Source organism: Anomaloglossus baeobatrachus, chromosome 1 (assembly GCF_048569485.1).
Source record: "Anomaloglossus baeobatrachus isolate aAnoBae1 chromosome 1, aAnoBae1.hap1, whole genome shotgun sequence".
NCBI lineage: Eukaryota > Metazoa > Chordata > Amphibia > Anura > Aromobatidae > Anomaloglossus > Anomaloglossus baeobatrachus.
In genome coordinates, this window is record NC_134353.1 from 34,298,902 (window position 1) to 34,320,506 (window position 21,605).

Sequence of the window (21,605 nt, forward strand, 5' to 3'; positions counted from 1 at the left end):
GTGTCCCGCTGCAGAAGGATCCGGTAAAATAACAATTGCGGTTGCATGCGCTGCACATTCAAGACACAAGATCTGCTCATATGCGGTTTGCGGTTTTTTGCCGACCAAACACTGATGTGACAGCTAGAAAAGCTAGGAGGGGCTGCCGGACACGTTTGAAAGTTGCTGGTTTGAATCCAAGGTGATGAAAACAAACAAAAAAAATAAATAATTTATATATATTTGTATTTTTTTCCTCAATTCTTTATAGTAGTTTTATGGGAAAAAAATAATCTGACTCCTTCACCTACAAAGAGATGTAGTATCTGTTATCCATCCATCCATAATACTGCAGTGTGGAAGGCTGTGGGTGCAGCTCTGGATGTGACTGGAGAATAATACTGTAGTGTGGAAGGCTGTGGGTGCAGCTCTGGAGGTGACTTTAGAATAAAACTGCAATGTGGAAGGCTGCGAGTGCAGCTCTGGATGTGACTGGAGAATAATACTGTAGTGTGGAAGGCTGCGAGTGCAGCTCTGAAGGTGTCTAGAGGGAAATACTGTAATGTGGAAGGCTGCGAGTGCAGCTCTGGATGTGACAGAATAATACTGTAGTGTGGAAGGCTGTGGGTGGAGCTCTGGAGGTGACTGTAGAATAAAACTGCAATGTGGAAGGCTGTGGGTACAGATCCGTATGTGACTGGAGTATAATGTAGAGTGGAAAGCTGTGGGTGCAGATCTGGAGGTGCCTGGAGAATAAAACTGCAATGTGGAAGGCTGCGAGTGCAGCTCTGGATGTGACTGGAGAATAATACTGTAGTGTGGAAGGCTGTGGGTGCAGCTCTGAAGGTGTCTAGAGGGTAATACTGTAATGTGGAAGGCTGCGAGTGCAGCTCTGGAGGGGACTGTAGAATAAAACTGCAACGTGGAAGGCTATGGGTACAGATCCGTATGTGACTGGAGTATAATGTAGAGTGGAAAGCTGTGGGTGCAGCTCTGGAGGTGACTGGAATAGAAGTCATGCACAGGACGCCATGTGACTGATGGAGCAGCTTTATTAGTGGGGTGGTGTTGCACAGATACCGGTCCGGTCGGTGTTTCCTATTACTTGGATGAGGAGCTGTCCTCCGCGCACGGGAGAGTTTCTTCACCTTAATGCTGGCCGTGTCCCACCTCACATGAGAAGGTGCCGGGGTCGGGTGGGGGGGTCCGCTCCACGCCCATTCCTCAGTCCGCTGTGTACTTCCCACAGTCCATTCCCAGTGGCTCTGGGTCACTGCACAGTCCGGGGCTCTAGGTCACAGTGAGCGCGGCTCCTCCGATCTCGGGGTTCAGGTTGATCAGCTGGTTGGTGGCCTGCGCAAGCTCGGAGATGGAGACCCGCCCGCGCTGCCGGATGAACTGCGCCACCGCCGCCATCTCCTCCGCGGTGATGTAGATGAACTTTCCTCTATCGTCAATGACCCCTGTGGAGGAGAGGAGACGCGGTCACATGACATAACACTGCTCAGCACCTCCGCTACTCTAGTCACAGCCAGAGCTGCGGACTCACCTGTAATGGATCCGTCAGCCAGCAAGTCCTGTATCCTGCTGATGGCGTCCTGACAAAGAAAAAGATTGGTCAACGAGAGAGAGCAAAAAGAGAAGAGGTCAACGAGCGAGAGCAGAGGAGGAGGGGTCAACGAGCGAGAGCAGAGGAGGAGGGGTCAACGAGCGAGAGCAGAGGAGGAGGGGTCAACGAGCGAGAGCAGAGGAGGAGGGGTCAACGAGCGAGAGCAGAGGAGGAGGGGTCAACGAGCGAGAGTAGAGGAGGAGGGGTCAACGAGCGAGAGTAGAGGAGGAGGGGTCAACGAGCCAGAGCAGAGGAGGAGGGGTCAACGAGCCAGAGCAGAGGAGGAGGGGTCAACGAGCGAGAGCAGAGGAGGAGGGGTCAACGAGCGAGAGCAAAAAGAGAAGAGGCCAACGAGAGCAGAGGAGGAGGGGGTCAATGAGCGAGAGCATAAAAAGAAGAGGTCAACAAGAGCAGAAGAGGAGGGGTCAATAAGCGAGAGCAAAAAAAAAAAAAAAAAGAGGTCAACGAGAGCCGAGGAAGCGGGGTCAGCGAGCGCAGAGCCGAGGAAGCGGGGTCAGGGAGCGCAGTGCCGAGAAAGCGGGGTCAGCGTGCGCAGAGCTGAGGAAGAGGGGTCGGCGAGCGCACAGCCGAGGAGGAGTGTGAGCTAAGGAGGTGAGATCAGCGAGAGCAGAGCAAAGGAGGTGAAATCAGCAAGATGAATAAGAGGACAGATATGTGCTGAGCACAGTGACCCCCGCTGCCACGGGGCACCAGCTGCTCCCGGTGATTACGTCCTACAGCAATGAGCACTCAGAAGGACTCGCCACTGACATGACTTAACTGCTACTGTCCATTCCATAAGAAGCATCTAATGGGTTCATCTGCTCGCTCCGACAGTTGCAGTCAGAGGCAGGTGCTGGCTGTATAACAGCTGGAACCTGACCGGTGTGGAGCGAGTGCAGCTTCTGAGCTCATCCCCTACACCGGACATATCATACGTCATTAATTGTAAAAATGTGTCCAAAACCCCTTACTTGAGCTCGAAGTCCAAAATGCGCCCCCAGATCTTCCAGGATCACCACTTTTGAAACCTAAAAGTTAGAAAGAAAAATTTAAAAAAAATCAGGTGTGTCCTGTCATCAGCAATTCAAATAAAGTGGGGGAAGAAGCGGAGGGGCGGTGGATGTGACGTTCTGGGCAGCCGAGCTGGAGGACTGGACTTCATGGGCTGCAGATTCTGTACTGGAACAGTCCATGGAATTCAGTTCTCAGGGCTCGGACCTGCCATCAATCATCGCCATCTTCTGAGCGGATAGCCGCCTACGCATCTGCGCCTCGTACGAAGCAACGGCAGGAAAAGAAAGGAAACTCTTAGGCTAAAATTAAATCAGATTAGTTAAAGATCCTCTCATCAGGACCCTGGAACAAAAGACCAAGGACGTCTCTGAGGATGAGACACGTCCAGCCTGAAATCCTTGCGAGAGAATCGTGCGAGTCTGGCATGGCATCACCCGGCACGGTCCCACACTCTCCAGACAGGAGCGTCTCAGCTGCATAGAAATGCATGCAGTGGACCTGCTCCTGTCAGGAGAGTGTGGGGCCGTGCCGGGTGATGCCATGCCAGACTCGCGTGAGGTTCTCTCAAGTGTGACTCCGGCCTAACTCTAACCTCCTAAAGTCACCACTAGAGGGAGCTCACTGCAATAATTCACTTCCTAAAGCCGCCACTAGAGGGAGCTCAATGCAATAACTTACTTCCTAAAGCCGCCACTAGAGGGAGCTCAATGCAATAACTCACTTCCTAAAGCCGCCACTAGAGGGAGCTCAATGCAATAACTCACTTCCTAAAGCCGCCACTAGAGGGAGCTCAATGCAATAACTCACTTCCTAAAGCCGCCACTAGAGGGAGTTCACTGCAATAACTCACTTCCTAATGACTCCACTAGAGGAAGCTCACTGCAATAACTCACTTCCTAAAGCAGCCACTAGAGGGAGCTCACTGTAACAACACGTTTCCTTTAGCCACCATTAGAGAGGGCTCACTGTAATAACTCACTTCCTAAAGCCACCACAAGAGGGAGCTCACTGCAAGAACACGTTTCCTAAAGCCACCACTATAGGGAGCTTACTGCAATAACTCTCACTTCCTAAAGCTACTACTAGAGGGAACCTAGTGCAATAACTCACTTCCTAAAGCTGCCACTGGAAAGAGCTTACTGCAATAACTCTCACTTCCTAAAGCCACCACTAGAGGGAGCTTAGTGCAATAACTCACCTCCTAAAGCCGCCACTAGAGGGAGCTTAGTGCAATAATTCTCGATTCCTAAAGCCGCCACTAGAAAGAACTTACTGCAATAACTCACTTCCTAATGCCACCACTAGAGGGAGCTCAGAAGCTTGCTGTATACCGCTAATACATGATATGTCAAGAAATCAAAACAGTAGTTATGAATACAATTGAGTGTACAGAGCCTGGAGGAGCATAAAATCCACAGAGAGAAGCCCTCGGGAGGCAACGAGCCCGACATCGAGCTGATCTGTCTCTTACCTTAATGTAGTTAATGAACTCTGTGAGAAAACTGCGAGTCTGGAAGAAAAAGGAGGAAGTAGAAAAACGTTTCAGTAAGTTAAGCAGATGGTAAAATGAGTGAGTACTTACTATGAAAACTCGCTCACACATATACAATATACAGTGCCTACAAGTAGTATTCAACCCCCTGCAGATTTAGCAGGTTTGATAAGATGCAAATAAGTTAGAGCCTGCAAACTTCAAACAAGAGCAGGATTTATTAACAGATGCATAAATCTTACAAACCAACAAGTTATGTTGTTCAGTTAAATTTTAATAAATTTTCAACATAAAAGTGTGGGTCAATTATTATTCAACCCCTAGGTTTAATATTTTGTGGAATAACCCTTGTTTGCAATTACAGCTAATAATCGTCTTTTATAAGACCTGATCAGGCCGGCACAGGTCTCTGGAGTTATCTTGGCCCACTTCTCCATGCAGATCTTCTCCAAGTTATCTAGGTTCTTTGGGTGTCTCATGTGGACTTTAATCTTGAGCTCCTTCCACAAGTTTTCAATTGGGTTAAGGTCAGGAGACTGACTAGGCCACTGCAACACCTTGATTTTTTCCCTCTTGAACCAGGCCTTGGTTTTCTTGGCTGTGTGCTTTGGGTCGTTGTCTTGTTGGAAGATGAAATGACGACCCATCTTAAGATCCTTGATGGAGGAGCGGAGGTTCTTGGCCATAATCTCCAGGTAGGCCGTGCTATCCATCTTCCCATGGATGCGGACCAGATGGCCAGGCCCCTTCGCTGAGAAACAGCCCCACAGCATGATGCTGCCACCACCATGCTTGACTGTAGGGATGGTATTCTTGGGTCGTATGCAGTGCCATCCAGTCTCCAAACGTCACGTGTGTGGTTGGCACCAAAGATCTCAATCTTGGTCTCATCAGACCAGAGAACCTTGAACCAGTCTGTCTCAGAGTCCTCCAAGTGATCATGAGCAAACTGTAGACGAGCCTTGACATGACGCTTTGAAAGTAAAGGTACCTTACGGGCTCGTCTGGAACGGAGACCATTGCGGTGGAGTACGTTACTTATGGTATTGACTGAAACCAATGTCCCCACTGCCATGAGATCTTCCCAGAGCTCCTTCCTTGTTGTCCTTGGGTTAGCCTTGACTCTTTGGACAAGCCTGGCCTCGGCACAGGTGGAAACTTTCAAAGGCTGTCCAGGCCGTGGAAGGCTAACAGTAGTTCCATAAGCCTTCCACTTCCGGATGATGCTCCCAACAGTGGAGACAGGTAGGCCCAACTCCTTGGAAAGGGTTTTGTACCCCTTGCCAGCCTTGTGACCCTCCACGATCTTGTCTCTGATGGCCTTGGAATGCTCCTTTGTCTTTCCCATGTTGACCAAGTATGAGTGCTGTTCACAAGTTTAGGGAGGGTCTTAATTAGTCAGAAAAGGCTAGAAAAAGAGATAATTAATCCAAACATGTGAAGCTCATTGTTCTTTGTGCCTGAAATACTTTAGGGGAACCAAACATACATATACACACATATATATATATATATATATATATATATATATGTATATATATATGAAGGTGCGAAACAGCCGTCATCTGATGTGTCAGGTGGACCACTCCTTCCCCGCTAGCCCAATGTGTGTAATCTCCACTGATTGCATGGCAGAAGAAGTATCGCAGTGCTCCAGATTCTCCTATATCTTGTTATCTTGTGAAGTTTATATGTGTGTGTGTGTGTTACAGACCAAACGTTTGGACACACCTTCTCATCTCTAGAACAACTGTTAAGAGGAGGCTTTGTGCAGCAGTCTTCATGGTAAAATAGCTGCAGGCTATAATAATAAGGACAGGCAACAAGTAGAAGAGACTTGTTTGGGCTAAAGAACACAAGGAATGGACATTAGACCAGTGGAAATCTGTGCTTTGGTCTGATGAGTCCAAATTTGAGATCTTTGGATCCAACCACCGTGTCTTTGTAGAAAAGGTGAACGGATGGACTCTACATGGCTGGTTCCCACTGTGGAGCATGGAGGAGGAGGTATGATGGTGTGGGGGGGCTTTACTGGTGACACTGTTGTGGATTTATTGAAAATTGAAGGCATACCGAACCAGCATCTTGCAGCGGCGTACTATTCCATCCGGTTTGCGTTTAGTTGTACCATCATTTATTTTTCAACAGGACAATGACCCCAAACACACCTCCAGGCTGTGTAAGGGCTATTAGACTAAGAAGGAGAGTGATGGGGTGCTACGCCAGATGACCTGGCCTCCACAGTCACCAGACCTGAACCTAATCGAGATGGTTTGTTGTGAGCTGGACCACAGAGTGAAGGCAAAAGGGCCAACAAGTGCTAAGCATCTTTGGAAACTCCTTCAAGACTGTTGGAAGACCATTTCCAGTGACTACCTCTTGAAGCTCATCAAGAGAATGCCAAGAATGTGCAAAGCAGTGATCAAAGCAAAAGGGGGCCACTTTGAAGAACCTAGAATATAAGACATATTTTCAGTTGTTTCACACTTTTTTGTTAAGTATTTCATTCCACATGTGATAATTCATAGTTTTGATGCCGTCAATGTGAATCTACAATAAAGAAAACTCTTTGAATGAGATGTGTCCAAACTTTTGATCTGTACTGTATATAATATGTATATACACACACACATATATTTATATATATATATATATTTATATATATATATATATATATATATATATATATATATATATATATATATATATATATATATATATATATATATATATATAAAATTACATGTGGGGAAAAATTTCATCAAAAAAAAAAAAAATTTTTTTTTCCTTTATTTTAATTCATTTTTTTTATTTTCCTCGTCACACTACAGGACGTGGTGCTGTCATTTCATGGCTGCGTCACAGGAGCTTTTGACAGCAGAGACTTACGATGATGGCTCTACACTACAAGGAGTGGACCCAACTCTTGTTACATCCCAGGAGAAGCGCAGTACAAGGGTCAATGTGAACATCCCGTGCAGTGAATGGGTTAACCCAACTCCTCAGCTTTAGATGTGATCAAAACCCAAGACCTCGATCAAAAGTAAACCCCTCGCGCTCCTCACCGGCGCTCAGCACAGAGTCTGAGTATATGCATGTGTATGCTTACGCATGTGTACACATGTATGTATATAGGATTGTTTATATATGCGTGTGCACGTGAGCTTATGCATGTGTGTACATGTGTGTTTGTGTGTTTATATGCTTATGTATGTGTATGTATATAGGCATGCATGTGTGCTTGTGTGTGCTAATGTGTGTACGTGTATGCAAGTGTTTATACACTTATGTATATAGGCATGCATATTTGTGTGTGTACCGTATTTTTCGGACTATAAGGCTATGTGCGCACTAGAGCTTTTTACCTGCGGATTTACCCGCGGATTTTCCCCGGAAATTTCTTGAGAAATGTCTGCAATCTTTGTGCAGACATTTCCCATGAAATTCAATGAGAAAAAAAATAGCTGTGCGCACTGTGCGGATTTTTCTCAAGAAAATTTCTTGAGAAAATTTTCTCGAGAAACTTTCTTGAGAAAATGTGCATGTCCATTAATTTCCGCAGGTACCTGCGGTATTCCGCAGGTAGCAATGATGTGCGGTATACCACCGGAATAGCCGCGAATTACCTGCGGTAATGCCCATCGCTGCCTGCGGTTTTGCAGGAAGCGATGTCATTATGCCAGGAAGAGGAGCAGAGGAAACACACGTCACACTCCCTGGACGCCGCACAGAAGCACTTCCGTGCGACCTCCAGGTGCCCGTGCAGTGTGTGTCCTGCTCCGGCCTCGCGGCTCCCAGCACTGCAGCGTGTCAGTGTCTGCCCGCAGTGTCAGCAGCCTGTCACGCGGCAGCGCAGGCAGACACTGACATCCTGCAGTGCTGGGAGCCGCGGGGATGACGATCGCTGCTGTCAGGAGGTGAGATCATTACCTGCTGTGACGATCTCCTGCCTCCTGACGTCAGCGCTGTCACTGCAGTCTATGCCCGTCTCGCGAGCGGCCCGAGACTGTCACTAGCGGTGACGTCACGGGCTCTCGCGATAAGTCAGTGACAGCGCTGGCGTCAGCAGTACAGGAGATGATCACAGAAGGTAATGATCTCATCTATGCTCCTGATGGCAGCGCTCGTCATCCCCTGCAGTGACCTGAGCTGACCTATTGATGTTAGCTCAGGTCACTGCATTGCTCTCCCAGCCAATGGGGAACATTCTGTTCTTCATTGACTGGGACAGCGACTATGGTATGGATCGCCGTGGGCCCCCCCCCTTATTGGATTACGCCGGACGTGGAATTGATTGTGCTCTTTTCAATAAATTGGTTAAAGAGGGAATGTTTTGGGGAGTGTTTTTTCAAATAAAACTTTTTTTGTTGTCTATTTTTTAATTATTACTGACTGGGTTGATGATGTCGGGTATCTGATAGACGCCTGACCTCACCAACCCCAGGGCTTGATGCCAGGTGACATTACACATCTGGCATCAACCCCATATATTACCCCGTTTGCCAACGCACCAGGGCGCGGGATGAGCTGGGGCAAAGCGCCAGGATTGGCACGTCTAATGGATGCGCCACTTCTGGGACGGCTGCGGCCTGCTATTTTTAGGCTGGGGAGTGTCCAATAACAGTGGACCTCCCTAGTCTGAGAATATCAGACCCCAGCTGTCCGCTTTACCTTGGCTGGTGATCCAATATGGGGGGGACCGCACGTTTTTTGTTTTAAATTATTTATATAATTTAAAATAACAGCGTGGGGTGCCCACTGTTTTGGATTATCAGCCAAGGTGAAGCTGCCAGCGGTGGTCTGCAGGCTGCAGCCGTCTGCTTTACCCTAGCTGGCTACAAAAAAAATGGGGGGACCTCACGTCGTTTTTTTTTAATTATTTATTTATTTTATGGCTAAATACAAGGCTAAGCACCCTTTAGTGCGACATGAAAGTCACTAAAGGGTGCCAGCTTAGAAAATGCAGGGAGGTGGAACATTGTATAGGTTTTTCTCATCTATCTATCTATCCATCCATCTATCCCTCTATCTATCTATCTATTCATCTATCTATCTATCCCTCTATCTATCTATCTATTCATCTATCCATCTTTCCCTCTATCCATTATTTGTCTATCGATTATCTTTATTATTTATTGCAGGGACAAACCTGCGGTAAATCCGCGGTAAATCCGCGGCAAATCCGCGGCAAAACCGCATGCGGATTTGGTGCGGATTTTTTCCGCAGGTCCGGAAATCTTTCACTGGCAGACGTTTCTCAAGAAATTTTCTTTTTCGCTCTATTGGGAGACCCAGCCAATTGGGTGTATAGGCTATGCCTCCGGAGGCCGCACAAAGTACTACACTTAAAAGTGTTAGGCCCCTCCCTTTCTGCCTATACACCCCCCGTGCTCCCACGGGCTCCTCAGTTTTTTGCTTTGTGCGAAGGAGGTCAGACACGCACAGCACAGCTCCACAGATTAGTCAGCAGCAGCTGCTGACTATGTCGGATGGAAGAAAAGTGGGCCCATATAGGGCCCCCAGCATGCTCCCTTCTCACCCCACTCTTGTCGGCGGTGTTGTTAAGGTTGAGGTATCCATTGCGGGTACGGAGGCTGGAGCCCACATGCTGCTTTCCTTCCCCATCCCCCTCTGGGCTCTGGGTGAAGTGGGATCTTACCGGTCTCCAGGCACTGAGACCGTGCTCCATCCACAACTCCTGTGGAGCCTGATGGATAGGAGCCGAGTATCGTTCAGGGACATGGCCCTGCATCTTGGAGGTACTCTGTATCCCTGTGGGGACCGCGCACGGCATCACCTCAGCTTTGCTGGGTGTGCTAGTGCACCGGGGACCGCGGCGCTGACCGGGTCTATATGTGCCATTACACACTCAGCGTCGCTGAGTGTGTTTATATGTAAGGGCTACCGCACTAACCGCCGCTGCCATGGGACACTGCGGCGCGGCTGGGACTTGTAGTTCGCCGGGGACTTTCACGCCGGCCGCGCTTTTACGGCGGCCGCGTTTATTACTAGAGTCCCCGGCTTCCTTGCGGCCTAGTTTACTTTTCTCCCGCCCTCAGCCCTGACAGGCAGGGGGAAGGGCGGGACGCTGCACGGAGCGAGCAGCTCTGAGGGCTGGAGTATGATTTACATACTCCACCCCCCTCACTGTGCACGGTGTGAGCACCAGTTCGCGCTCTTTCTCGGCCACGCCCACAGCTCCCTCATCTCGTCAGGACGCCGCAGCCATTCCTGTCAGCTCCACCGACGCTGCAGAAGAGGGACAAGTCCTGGGAGACCCAGACACGGTCTCTGGTGGCCTCACAACCGCTTTAGGCGGCTGGTAAGCAGCACCTGTTGGTGCTAGCCCCATGGTGCTGTAGTGTATTGGTACATTATTTGGGTATCATATATACTTTACACTGTATGAGCACAGTGCATTCTGGCTATATACCCTTTTGTGTAGCTCAAGGAAAACTATAGCATGGCGCCCACAAAAGGCAGGGGTGCCAAAACACAGGCTTATTATGCTGCCTGCGCCGCTTGTAAGACCCCACTACCGGCAGGTTCCACTGACCCTCATTGTGTGCAGTGTTTGACCCCTGTGCCACTTCTTCAGCCGGAGCCTATGCTAAGAGGGGCCCAGGGGGAGACACCTGTTGACACTGTCCAGGTGACGGGGACTGAGTTTGCTAAACTCTCTGAGACTATGGCTAAGATACTAGAAGCCTTGCAGTCCAGGCCGGTATCTCAGCAACGGGACCCTGTTGAATCGTTGTTCCCGGGCCCCCCTCAGTTGGACCAACAATGTCCTCCCGGGGTATCTCCTACATCCCAGTCTGAGGGTTCTGACTTAGACCCCAGCCCCAGATTGACTAAGCGGGCTCGCTTAGAATTTCCCTCGACATCATATTGTTTAGGGTCTCAGCGGGGGGAATCTTTGGTTGATGATGCGGAGACACCTGATCAGGATTCTGATCCTGAGAGCGCTCTCAATCTTAATACTCCAGACGGGGACGCCATAGTGAACGATCTTATTGCGTCCATCCATCAGTTGCTGGATATTTCTCCCTCAGCCCCTCCGGCGGAGGAGTCAGCTTCTCAGCAGGAGAAATTTCGTTTCAGGTTTCCCAAGCGGACACAGAGTATGTTTCTAGACCACTCTGATTTCAGAGAGGCAATCCAGAATCACCATGCTTGTCCAGATAAGCGTTTTTCTAAGCGCCTTAAGGATACACGTTATCCTTTCCCCCCCGGACGTGGTTAAAGGTTGGACTCAATGTCCCAAAGTGGATCCTCCAATCTCCAGACTGGCGGCTATATCCAGACTTGCAGTGGAAGATGGGGCCTCGCTCAAAGATGCCACTGACAGGCAGATGGAGCTCTGGTTGAAATCCATCTATGAAGCTATCGGAGCTTCTTTTGCCCCAGCATTCGCAGCCGTATGGGCGCTGCAAGCTATCTCAGCAGGTCAAGCGCAAATTGAAGCAGCCACTTGCACGGCCGCGCCACAAGTGGCATCCATTACCACCCAGACCTCGGCAATTGCGTCTTACGCTATTAATGCTGTCCTGGACTCTGTGAGCCGTACGGCGGTGGCGACCGCCAATTCGGTGGTACTCCGCAGGGCCTTGTGGCTACGGGAATGGAAGGCAGATTCTGCTTCCAAAAAGCGCTTAACCAGTTTGCCAATTTCTGGCGACAGGCTGTTTGGCGAGCGTCTGGATGAAATCATCAAACAATCCAAGGGAAAGGATACATCCTTACCCCAGCCCAAACAGAACATTCCCCAACAGAGGAGAGGGCAGGCGAGGTTTCGGTCCTTTCGGGGCGCGGGCAGGTCCCAATTCTCCTCGTCCAAAAGGTCTCAGAAAGAACAAAGGAACTCTGATGCATGGCGGTCTAAGTCACGTCCTAAAAAGAACATTGGAGGCACCGCTAACAAGGCGGCTTCCTCATGACTTTCGACCTCCTCTAGTAGCATCCTCGGTCGGTGGCAGGCTCTCCCGCTTTTGCGACGCCTGGCTGCCACAAATAAAAGACCGCTGGGTGAGAGACATTCTGTCTCACGGTTACAAGATAGAGTTCATCTCTCGTCCCCCGACTCGATTCTTCAGGTCTTCTCCGCCTCCCGAGAGAGCCGAGGCTCTTCTGCAGGCGCTGGGCACTCTGAAGGCAGAAGGAGTGGTGGTCCCTGTTCCTCTTCATCAACAGGGCCACGGTTTTTACTCCAACTGGTTTGTGGTCCCAAAGAAGGACGGGTCTTTCCGTCCTGTCCTAGACCTGAAACTTCTCAACAAACACGTAAAGACCAGGCGGTTCCGGATGGAATCCCTTCGCTCCGTCATCGCCTCAATGTCCCAAGGAGATTTCCTTGCATCGATCGATATCAAAGATGCTTATCTCCACGTTCCGATTGCCCCAGAGCACCAGCGCTTATTGCGCTTCGCCATAGGAAACGAACACCTGCAGTTCGTGGCACTGCCATTCGGCCTGGCAACAGCCCCACGGGTTTTCACCAAGGTTATGGCTACTGTAGTAGCGGTCCTCCATTCTCAGGGTCACTCGGTGATCCCGTACTTGGACGATCTGTTGATCAAGGCACCCTCTCAAGAGGCATGCCAACACAGCCTCGACGCTACCCTGGAGACTCTCCAGAGTTTCGGGTGGATCATCAATTTTCCAAAGTCAAATCTGACACCGGCCCAATCGCTCACATACCTTGGCATGGAGTTTCATACCCTCTCAGCGATAGTGAAGCTTCCGCTGATCAAGCAGCGGTCACTACAGACAGGGGTACAATCTCTCCTTCAAGGCCAGTCACACCCCTTGAGGCGCCTCATGCACTTCCTGGGGAAGATGGTGGCAGCAATGGAAGCAGTCCCTTTCGCGCAGTTTCACCTGCGTCCTCTTCAATGGGACATCCTACGCAAATGGGACGGGAAGCCGACGTCCCTCGACAGGACCGTCTCCCTCTCTCAGGCGACCAAAGCTTCCCTTCGGTGGTGGCTTCTTCCCACTTCATTATCGAAGGGGAAATCCTTCCTACCCCCATCCTGGGAAGTAGTCACGACGGACGCGAGTCTGTCAGGGTGGGGAGCGGTTTTTCTCCACCACAGGACTCGGGGTACGTGGTCCCGGCAAGAGTCCTCGCTTCAGATCAATGTTCTGGAAATTCGGGCAGTGTATCTTGCCCTGAAAGCGTTCCAGCAGTGGCTGGAAGGCAAGCAGATCCGAATTCAGTCGGACAATTCCACAGCGGTGGCATACATCAACCACCAAGGCGGCACACGCAGTCGACAAGCCTTCCAGGAAGTCCGGCGGATTTTGATGTGGGTGGAAGCCACGGCCTCCACCATATCCGCAGTTCACATCCCAGGCGTGGAAAACTGGGAAGCAGATTATCTCAGTCGCCAGGGCATGGACGCAGGGGAATGGTCCCTTCACCCGGACGTGTTTCAGGAGATCTGTTGCCGCTGGGGGGTGCCGGACGTCGACCTCATGGCGTCCCGGCACAACAACAAGGTACCAACGTTCATGGCACGGTCTCAAGATCCCAGAGCTCTGGCGGCAGACGCCTTAGTTCAGGATTGGTCGCAGTTTCAGCTCCCTTATGTGTTTCCTCCGCTGGCACTGTTGCCCAGAGTGTTACGCAAGATCAGGGCCGACTGCCGCCGCGCCATCCTCGTCGCTCCAGACTGGCCGAGGAGGTCGTGGTACCCGGATCTGTGGCATCTCACGGTCGGCCAACCGTGGGCACTACCAGACCGACCAGACTTGCTGTCTCAAGGGCCGTTTTTCCATCTGAATTCTGCGGCCCTCAACCTGACTGTGTGGCCATTGAGTCCTGGATCCTAGCGTCTTCAGGGTTATCTCAAGAAGTCATTGCCACTGTGAGACAGGCTAGGAAACCAACGTCCGCCAAGATTTATCACAGGACGTGGAAAATTTTCCTGTCGTGGTGCTCTGCTCAGGGTTTTTCTCCCTGGCCATTTGCATTACCTACTTTTCTGTCCTTCCTTCAATCTGGACTGGAAAAGGGTTTGTCGCTCGGTTCCCTTAAGGGACAAGTTTCAGCGCTCTCTGTGTTTTTCCAGAAGCGCCTAGCTAGACTTCCACAGGTACGCACGTTCCTGCAGGGAGTTTGTCACATCGTTCCACCTTACAAGCGGCCGTTAGAACCCTGGGATCTAAACAGGGTGCTGATGGTTCTTCAGAAACCACCATTCGAGCCAATGAGAGATATCTCCCTCTCACGACTTTCACAGAAAGTGGTTTTTCTAGTAGCAGTCACTTCTCTTCGGAGAGTGTCTGAGCTAGCAGCGTTGTCGTGCAAAGCCCCTTTTCTGGTTTTTCACCAGGACAAGGTGGTTCTACGTCCGGTTCCGGAATTTCTCCCTAAGGTGGTATCCCCCTTTCATCTCAATCAGGATATTTCCTTACCCTCTTTTTATCCTCATCCAGTTCACCAATGTGAAAAGGATTTGCACTTGTTAGATCTGGTGAGAGCACTCAGACTCTACATTTCTCGTACGGCGCCCCTGCGCCGCTCGGATGCACTCTTTGTCCTTGTCGCTGGCCAGCGTAAAGGGTCACAGGCTTCCAAATCAACCCTGGCTCGGTGGATCAAGGAGCCAATTATCGTAGCTTACCGTTCGGCTGGGCTTCCGGTTCCCTCAGGGCTGAAGGCCCATTCTACCAGAGCCGTGGGAGCGTCCTGGGCTTTGAGGCACCAGGCTACGGCTCAACAGGTGTGTCAGGCGGCTACCTGGTCGAGCCTGCACACTTTCACGAAGCACTATCAGGTGCATACCTATGCTGCGGCGGATGCCAGCCTAGGTAGACGAGTCCTTCAGGCGGCGGTTGCCCACCTGTAGGAAAGGGCCGTTTTACGGCTCTCTTACGAGGTATTATTTTACCCACCCAGGGACTGCTTTTGGACGTCCCAATTGTCTGGGTCTCCCAATAGAGCGAAAAAGAAGAAGGGAATTTTGTTTACTTACCGTAAATTCCTTTTCTTCTAGCTCTAATTGGGAGACCCAGCACCCGCCCCTGTTTTTTTGTGTAACACATGTTGTTCATGTTGAATGGTTTCAGTTCTCCGAGTTTCCTTCGGATTGAAGTTACTTTAAACCAGTTTATAATTATTTTTCCTCCTTCTTGCTTTTGCACCAAAACTGAGGAGCCCGTGGGAGCACGGGGGGTGTATAGGCAGAAGGGGAGGGGCCTAACACTTTTAAGTGTAGTACTTTGTGCGGCCTCCGGAGGCATAGCCTATACACCCAATTGGCTGGGTCTCCCAATTAGAGCTAGAAGAAAAGGAATTTACGGTAAGTAAACAAAATTCCCTTCTTCTTGAGAAACTTCACATTTCTAGTGCGCACATAGCCTAAGACGCACCTGACCATAAGACGCACCCTGGTTTTTGAGGAGGAAAATAGGCAAATAAAATTTTAAGCTAAAAATGTGGTCATGACACACTGTTGTGGGGCGAGGATCTGCTGCTGACATTGTTATGGGGGTAATGTCCCCAAATTCTCTGCTAAGGTACTCAATCCTGGTAATGATCCTCCTACCTTGTATATGATCCCCATCCTTGTATATATGTCCCCCATCCTGGTATATGCCCTTATCCTGCTATATAATGGCATTCTGTTATATACCCCTATCCAGCTATATACTGCCATCCTGGAATATGCCCTGATCCTGCTATATATGCCCATCCTGCTATATACCCCTATCCATCCTGCTATATACCCCCATCCTGCTATATACCCCCATCCTGCTATATACCCCTATCCATCCTGCTATGTACCCCCATCCATCCTGCTATGTACCCCCATCCATCCTGCTATGTACCCCCATCCATCCTGATATATGGCCCAATCTATCCTGCTATATACCCCGATCCATCCTGCTATGTACCCCCATCCTGCTATATGGCCTGTATCCTGTGTCACACAAAAAAAACCCCAAAACATTTATACTCACCTTCCCTCGCTCCATGCAGCATTGCTCGTCCTCCTGTCAGTGCCGGCAGCATCGCCGCTGGAGTGTGGAGCCGTCACCGTTGTCTGCAGCATCGCTCCTCTTCCTGTCTGCCTGTCAGCTGACCTGCGTGCAGACTAGCAGCGCGCACAGCGATGACATCATCGCTGTGCTCACCGCTCTCTACACATCAGCTGGCTGGCACAGACAGGAGGACATATATTCACTGCCCCCCGCACTGATGATGATACGCGGGGGGCAGTGAATACAGCCGCACATGATCACTCCAGGCTGTAGGTGCCAGGGGTGATCATTCGGGCCGGCTGTTAATTATGCGCACACCCCTCGCCCACCTGTCAGCGCTGAGGGATGATGGGCTGGAGGACGGGCGTGCATATGTAATGAGCGGGTCCACATGGTCAAAGCAGGCACTGCTACAGCCTGCTCGTGCCCCCGTATAATGGTGAAGAAAATGCAAATGAGCATTCAGAAAGAAGTGAGACTAAGGATTCTTTACTGCCCAAGCAGTAACACTAAGGATCCTTTACTGCCCAAGCAGTAACACTAAGGATTCTTTACTGTCCAAGCAGTAACACTAAGGATTCTTTACTGTCCAAGCAGAAACACTAAGGATCCTTTACTGTCCAAGCAGAAACACTAAGGATTATTTACTGTCCAAGCAGAAACACTAAGGATTCTTTACTGTCCAAGCAGAAACACTAAGGATTCACCTGGTGGATTGAGATTAAGAGCATGTAGCTCGAAACGCGTACTCCTCTGTCATCCCATCCTGTCTTTATGGGGATTTTTTATACTTTGTGGATATGATCCAATTTTACTATGAAAATTGAATAAATAAAAGAAGCAAATTTTATTACATTTCCTGGACACGAGTGCTGGATTTTTTTCTTTTTCCTATGTATTTTTTACAGTATGAGCAGTAAGACTATGGATTCTTTACTGTACAAGCAGTAAAAATGGATTTTTTTTTTACAAACCAGAAATTGATAAATACGCCATTTAAATACACTGTCCGACTAATAATGGGATTTTAATGACTACCAGCAGCAATCTGTGCTCAGTTCCGTCCTCTGCTGTTACACCTAGATGTTGGCTATGTAACATATCCGGCTTCAACCGTGTAGAAAGAGTTCAGCTCCTGAGCCCCTTCCCCACAGAGTGACCCCGGAGCAGGACACACATATGTGCTACATTTGCATTAAGGGGTTAACATTATGATCTCACAGTTTTTCAAGTGGATTTTTTTAGTACAAAAATCATCATCTAAAAAAATTCTTCAGTCGGACACTTGGTACCTAACACGGTTTTAGAAGAAAAGAAGGGAATTTTGTTTACTTACCGTAAATTCCTTTTCTTCTAGCTCCAATTGGGAGACCCAGACAGTGGGTGTATAGCTACTGCCCTCTGGAGGCCGCACAAAGAACTACACTTAAAAGTGTAAGGCCCCTCCCCTTCTGGCTATACACCCTCCCGTAGGAGTACAGATTCCTCAGTTTTAGTACCAAAGCAAGAAGGAGGAAAGCCAATAACAGTTTCAAAAACAAATTCAATCCGATAACACGATCGGAGAACTTAAGAAACAACATGAACAACATGTGCACCCGAAAAAACGAAACCCTAAGAACAAATAGGGCGGGTGCTGGGTCTCCCAATTGGAGCTAGAAGAAAAGGAATTTACGGTAAGTAAACAAAATTCCCTTCTTTTTCGCTCCTAATTGGGAGACCCAGACAGTGGGACGTCCAAAAGCAGTCCCTGGGTGGGTAAAAAGATACCACATGAACGGGCTGTCAGACAGCCTCTTCCTACAGGTGGGCCACCGCCGCCTGAAGGACCTGTCTACCTAGGCTGGCATCTGCCGAAGCGTAGGTATGCACTTGATAGTGTTTGGTAAACGTGTGCAGACTCGACCAGGTAGCCGCCTGGCACACTTGCTGAGCCGTAGCCTGATGCCGTAATGCCCAGGACGCACCCACGGCTCTGGTAGAATGGGCCTTCAGTCCAGATGGAATCGGAAGCCCAGCAGAACGGTATGTGTGAAGAATTGGTTCCTTGATCCACCGCGCCAGGGTGGATTTGGAAGCTTGCGATCCCTTATGCTGACCAGCGACTAGGACAAAGAGCGCATCCGAACGGCGTAGAGCCGCCGTGCGAGAAATGTAAATCCTGAGTGCTCTCACCAGGTCCAACAGATGTAAACCCTTTTCAAATTGGTGAACTGGATGCGGACACAAAGATGGTAAGGTGATATCCTGATTGAGATGAAAGGAAGAAACCACCTTGGGAGAAAACTCTGGAATTGGACGCAGTACTACCTTGTCTTGGTGAAACACCAGGAAGGGAGATTTGCAAGATAACGCCGCTAGCTCGGACACTCTTCGAAGAGACGTGACCGCCACAAGAAAAACTACCTTTTGTGAAAGCCGAGAAAGGGGAACCTCTTTCAAAGGCTCGAAAGGCGGCTTCTGGAGAGCAATGAGAACCTTGTTCAGATCCCAGGGTTCCAATGGCCGTCTGTAAGGAGGAACGATATGACAAACTCCTTGGAGAAACGTGCGTACTTTAGAAAGCTGTGCCAAGCGCTTCTGAAAGAATACGGATAGCGCGGAGACTTGACCCTTAAGAGAGCTAAGCGACAAACCTTTTTCCAACCCAGACTGCAGGAAGGAAAGAAAAATTGGCAATGCAAATGGCCAGGGAGAAAACCCTTGAGCCAAGCACCACGCTAAGAATATCTTCCACGTTCTGTGATAGATCTTAGCTGAGGATGGTTTTCTAGCCTGTCTCATTGTGGCAACAACCTCCTGAGATAAACCTGAGGCCGCTAGGATCCAGGACTCAATGGCCACACAGTCAGGTTCAGGGCCGCAGAATTCAGATGGAAAAACGGCCCTTGAGACAGCAAATCTGGACGGTCTGGTAGTGTCCACGGTTGGCCTACCGTGAGATGCCACAGATCCGGGTACCACGACCTTCTTGGCCAATCTGGAGCGACGAGTATGGCTCGATGGCAGTCGGACCTGATTTTCCGGAGAACTCTGGGTAACAATGCTAGAGGTGGGAACACATAGGGGAGTCGGAATTGCGACCAATCCTGAACCAAGGCGTCTGCCGCCAGTGCTCGGTGATCGTGAGACCGTGCCATGAAAACTGGGACCTTGTTGTTGTGCCGTGACGCCATCAGATCGACGTCCGGCGTCCCCCAGCGGCAACAGATCTGCTGAAAAACGTCCGGGTGAAGGGACCATTCTCCTGCGTCCATGCCCTGGCGACTGAGAAAGTCTGCTTCCCAGTTTTCCACGCCTGGGATGTGAACTGCGGATATGGTGGACGCTCTGCTTTCCACCCACGTCAAAATCCGTTGGACTTCTTGAAAAGCTTGGCGACTGCGTGTTCCCCCTTGGTGGTTGATGTAAGCCACCGCCGTAGAATTGTCCGACTGAATCCGAATCTGCTTGCCTTCCAGCCATTGTTGGAAGGCTCGCAGGGCAAGATAGATTGCTCTGATTTCCAGAACATTGATCTGCAGGGTGGACTCTTCCAGAGTCCACATCCCCTGAGCCCTGTGGTGGAGATACACCGCTCCCCACCCTGATAGGCTCGCATCCGTCGTGACCACTGCCCAGGACGGGGGAAGGAACGACTTTCCCTGTGACAATGAGGTGGGGAGAAGCCACCAACGGAGAGAGTCCTTGGCAGTCTGAGAGAGGGAGACAGTCCTGTCGAGGGACGTCGATTTCCCGTCCCATTGGCGTAGAATGTCCCATTGTAGAGGGCGCAGATGAAACTGCGCGAACGGGACTGCCTCCATTGCTGCTACCATCTTTCCTAGGAAATGCATGAGGCGCCTCAGTGAGTGCGACTGGCTCTGAAGGAGAGATTGCACTCCAGTCCGTAGCGAGCACTGCTTGTCCAGTGGAAGCTTCACTATCGCTGATAGAGTATGAAACTCCATGCCAAGATAAGTCAGAGATTGGGTCGGGGTTAGATGAGACTTTGGAAAGTTGATAATCCACCCGAAACTCTGGAGAGTGTCTAGTGCCACCTTCAGACTGTGTTGGCATGCCTCTTGAGAGGGTGCCTTTATAAGCAGGTCGTCTAGATACGGGATGACCGAGTGACCCTGCGAGTGCAGAACAGCTACTACTGCTGCCATGACCTTGGTGAAGACCCGGGGGGCTGTTGCCAGACCGAAAGGTAACGCTACGAACTGTAGGTGTTCGTCGTGTATGACGAAGCGTAGGAAACGCTGATGCTCTGGTGCGATCGGCACGTGGAGATACGCATCCTTGATATCTATTGATGCTAGAAAATCTCCTTGAGACATTGAGGCTATGACGGAGCGTAGGGATTCCATCCGGAACCTCCTGACTTTTACGTGTCTGTTGAGCAACTTTAGATCCAGGACGGGCCGATACGATCCGTCCTTTTTTGGGACCACAAACAGATTGGAGTAAAAACCGTGACCTTGTTCCTGAAGCGGGACGGAGGTCACCACTCCTTCCGCCTTTAGAGCGGCCACCGCCTGCAACAGAGCATCGGCTCGGTCTGGTGGTGGAGAAGTTCTGAAGAAACGAGTTGGCGGACGAGAACTGAACTCTATCCTGTACCCGTGAGACAGAATATCCCTCACCCAACGGTCTTTGACGTGTGACAGCCAGATGTCGCCAAAGTGGGAAAGCCTCCCACCGACCGCGGGTGTGAGAATCGGAGACCGCAAGTCAGGAGGACGCCGTCTTGGCAACGGTTCCTCCGGCTGTCCTTTTTGGGCGTGACTGAGACCTCCAAGAATCTGAGCGTCTCTGGTCCTTTTGAGTCTTTTTTGACGAGGCGAATTGGGACCTGCCCGGTCCTCGAAAGGACCGATAACCAGACTGACCCTTCCTCTGTTGGGGTTTGTTTTGTCTGTGTTGCGGTAAGGATGAGTCCTTACCCTTGGAGTGTTTGATGATTTCATCCAAACGCTCTCCAAACAATCGGTCACGCGAAAAAGGCAAATTGGTTAAGCACTTCTTGGAATGAGAATCTGCTTTCCAATGTCTCAACCACAGGGCCCTACGCAAAACAACGGAGTTGGCTGACGCCACTGCCGTGCGGCTTGTAGCGTCAAGAACAGCATTAATCGCGTACGACGCGAATGCCGCCATTTGCGAGGTCAATGGTGCTACCTGCGGGGCACATGCACGTGTGACGGAGTCAACTCGCGCAAGCCCGGCTGAGATAGCTTGGAGTGCCCATACGGCCGCAAAAGAAGGCGCTAATGACGCTCCAATCGCTTCATAGATGGATTTCAGCCAGAGCTCCATCTGCCTGTCAGTGGCATCTTTAAGTGCCGCTCCATCTTCAACTGCAACCAAGGATCTAGCTGCAAGCCTGGAAATTGGAGGATCCACTTTTGGACACTGGGTCCAACCCTTGACCACCTCAGGGGGAAAAGGATAGCGTGTATCTTTAAGCCGTTTAGGAAAACGCCTTTCAGGATAAGCGTGGGGTTTCTGGATTGCGTCTCTAAAGTCAGCGTG

The 21,605-nt window shown here is 50.1% G+C and overlaps 1 protein-coding gene across 1 annotated transcript in view; it reads right to left on the minus strand.

Moving 5' to 3' along the window:
- Positions 1–1,013: 1,013 nt before the first annotated feature.
- Positions 1,014–21,605, minus strand: part of DDRGK1 (DDRGK domain containing 1) — a 61,961-nt gene continuing 41,369 nt past the window's right edge. The window contains exons 6-9 of the mRNA XM_075346279.1: positions 4,077–4,115; positions 2,563–2,619; positions 1,529–1,577; positions 1,014–1,442 (exon numbers count right to left, since the gene is read on the minus strand). Coding sequence (XP_075202394.1) covers positions 1,270–1,442; positions 1,529–1,577; positions 2,563–2,619; positions 4,077–4,115 — 318 coding nt within the window. The 3' untranslated portion in view covers positions 1,014–1,269. The remainder of the gene's footprint in view (positions 1,443–1,528; positions 1,578–2,562; positions 2,620–4,076; positions 4,116–21,605) is intronic.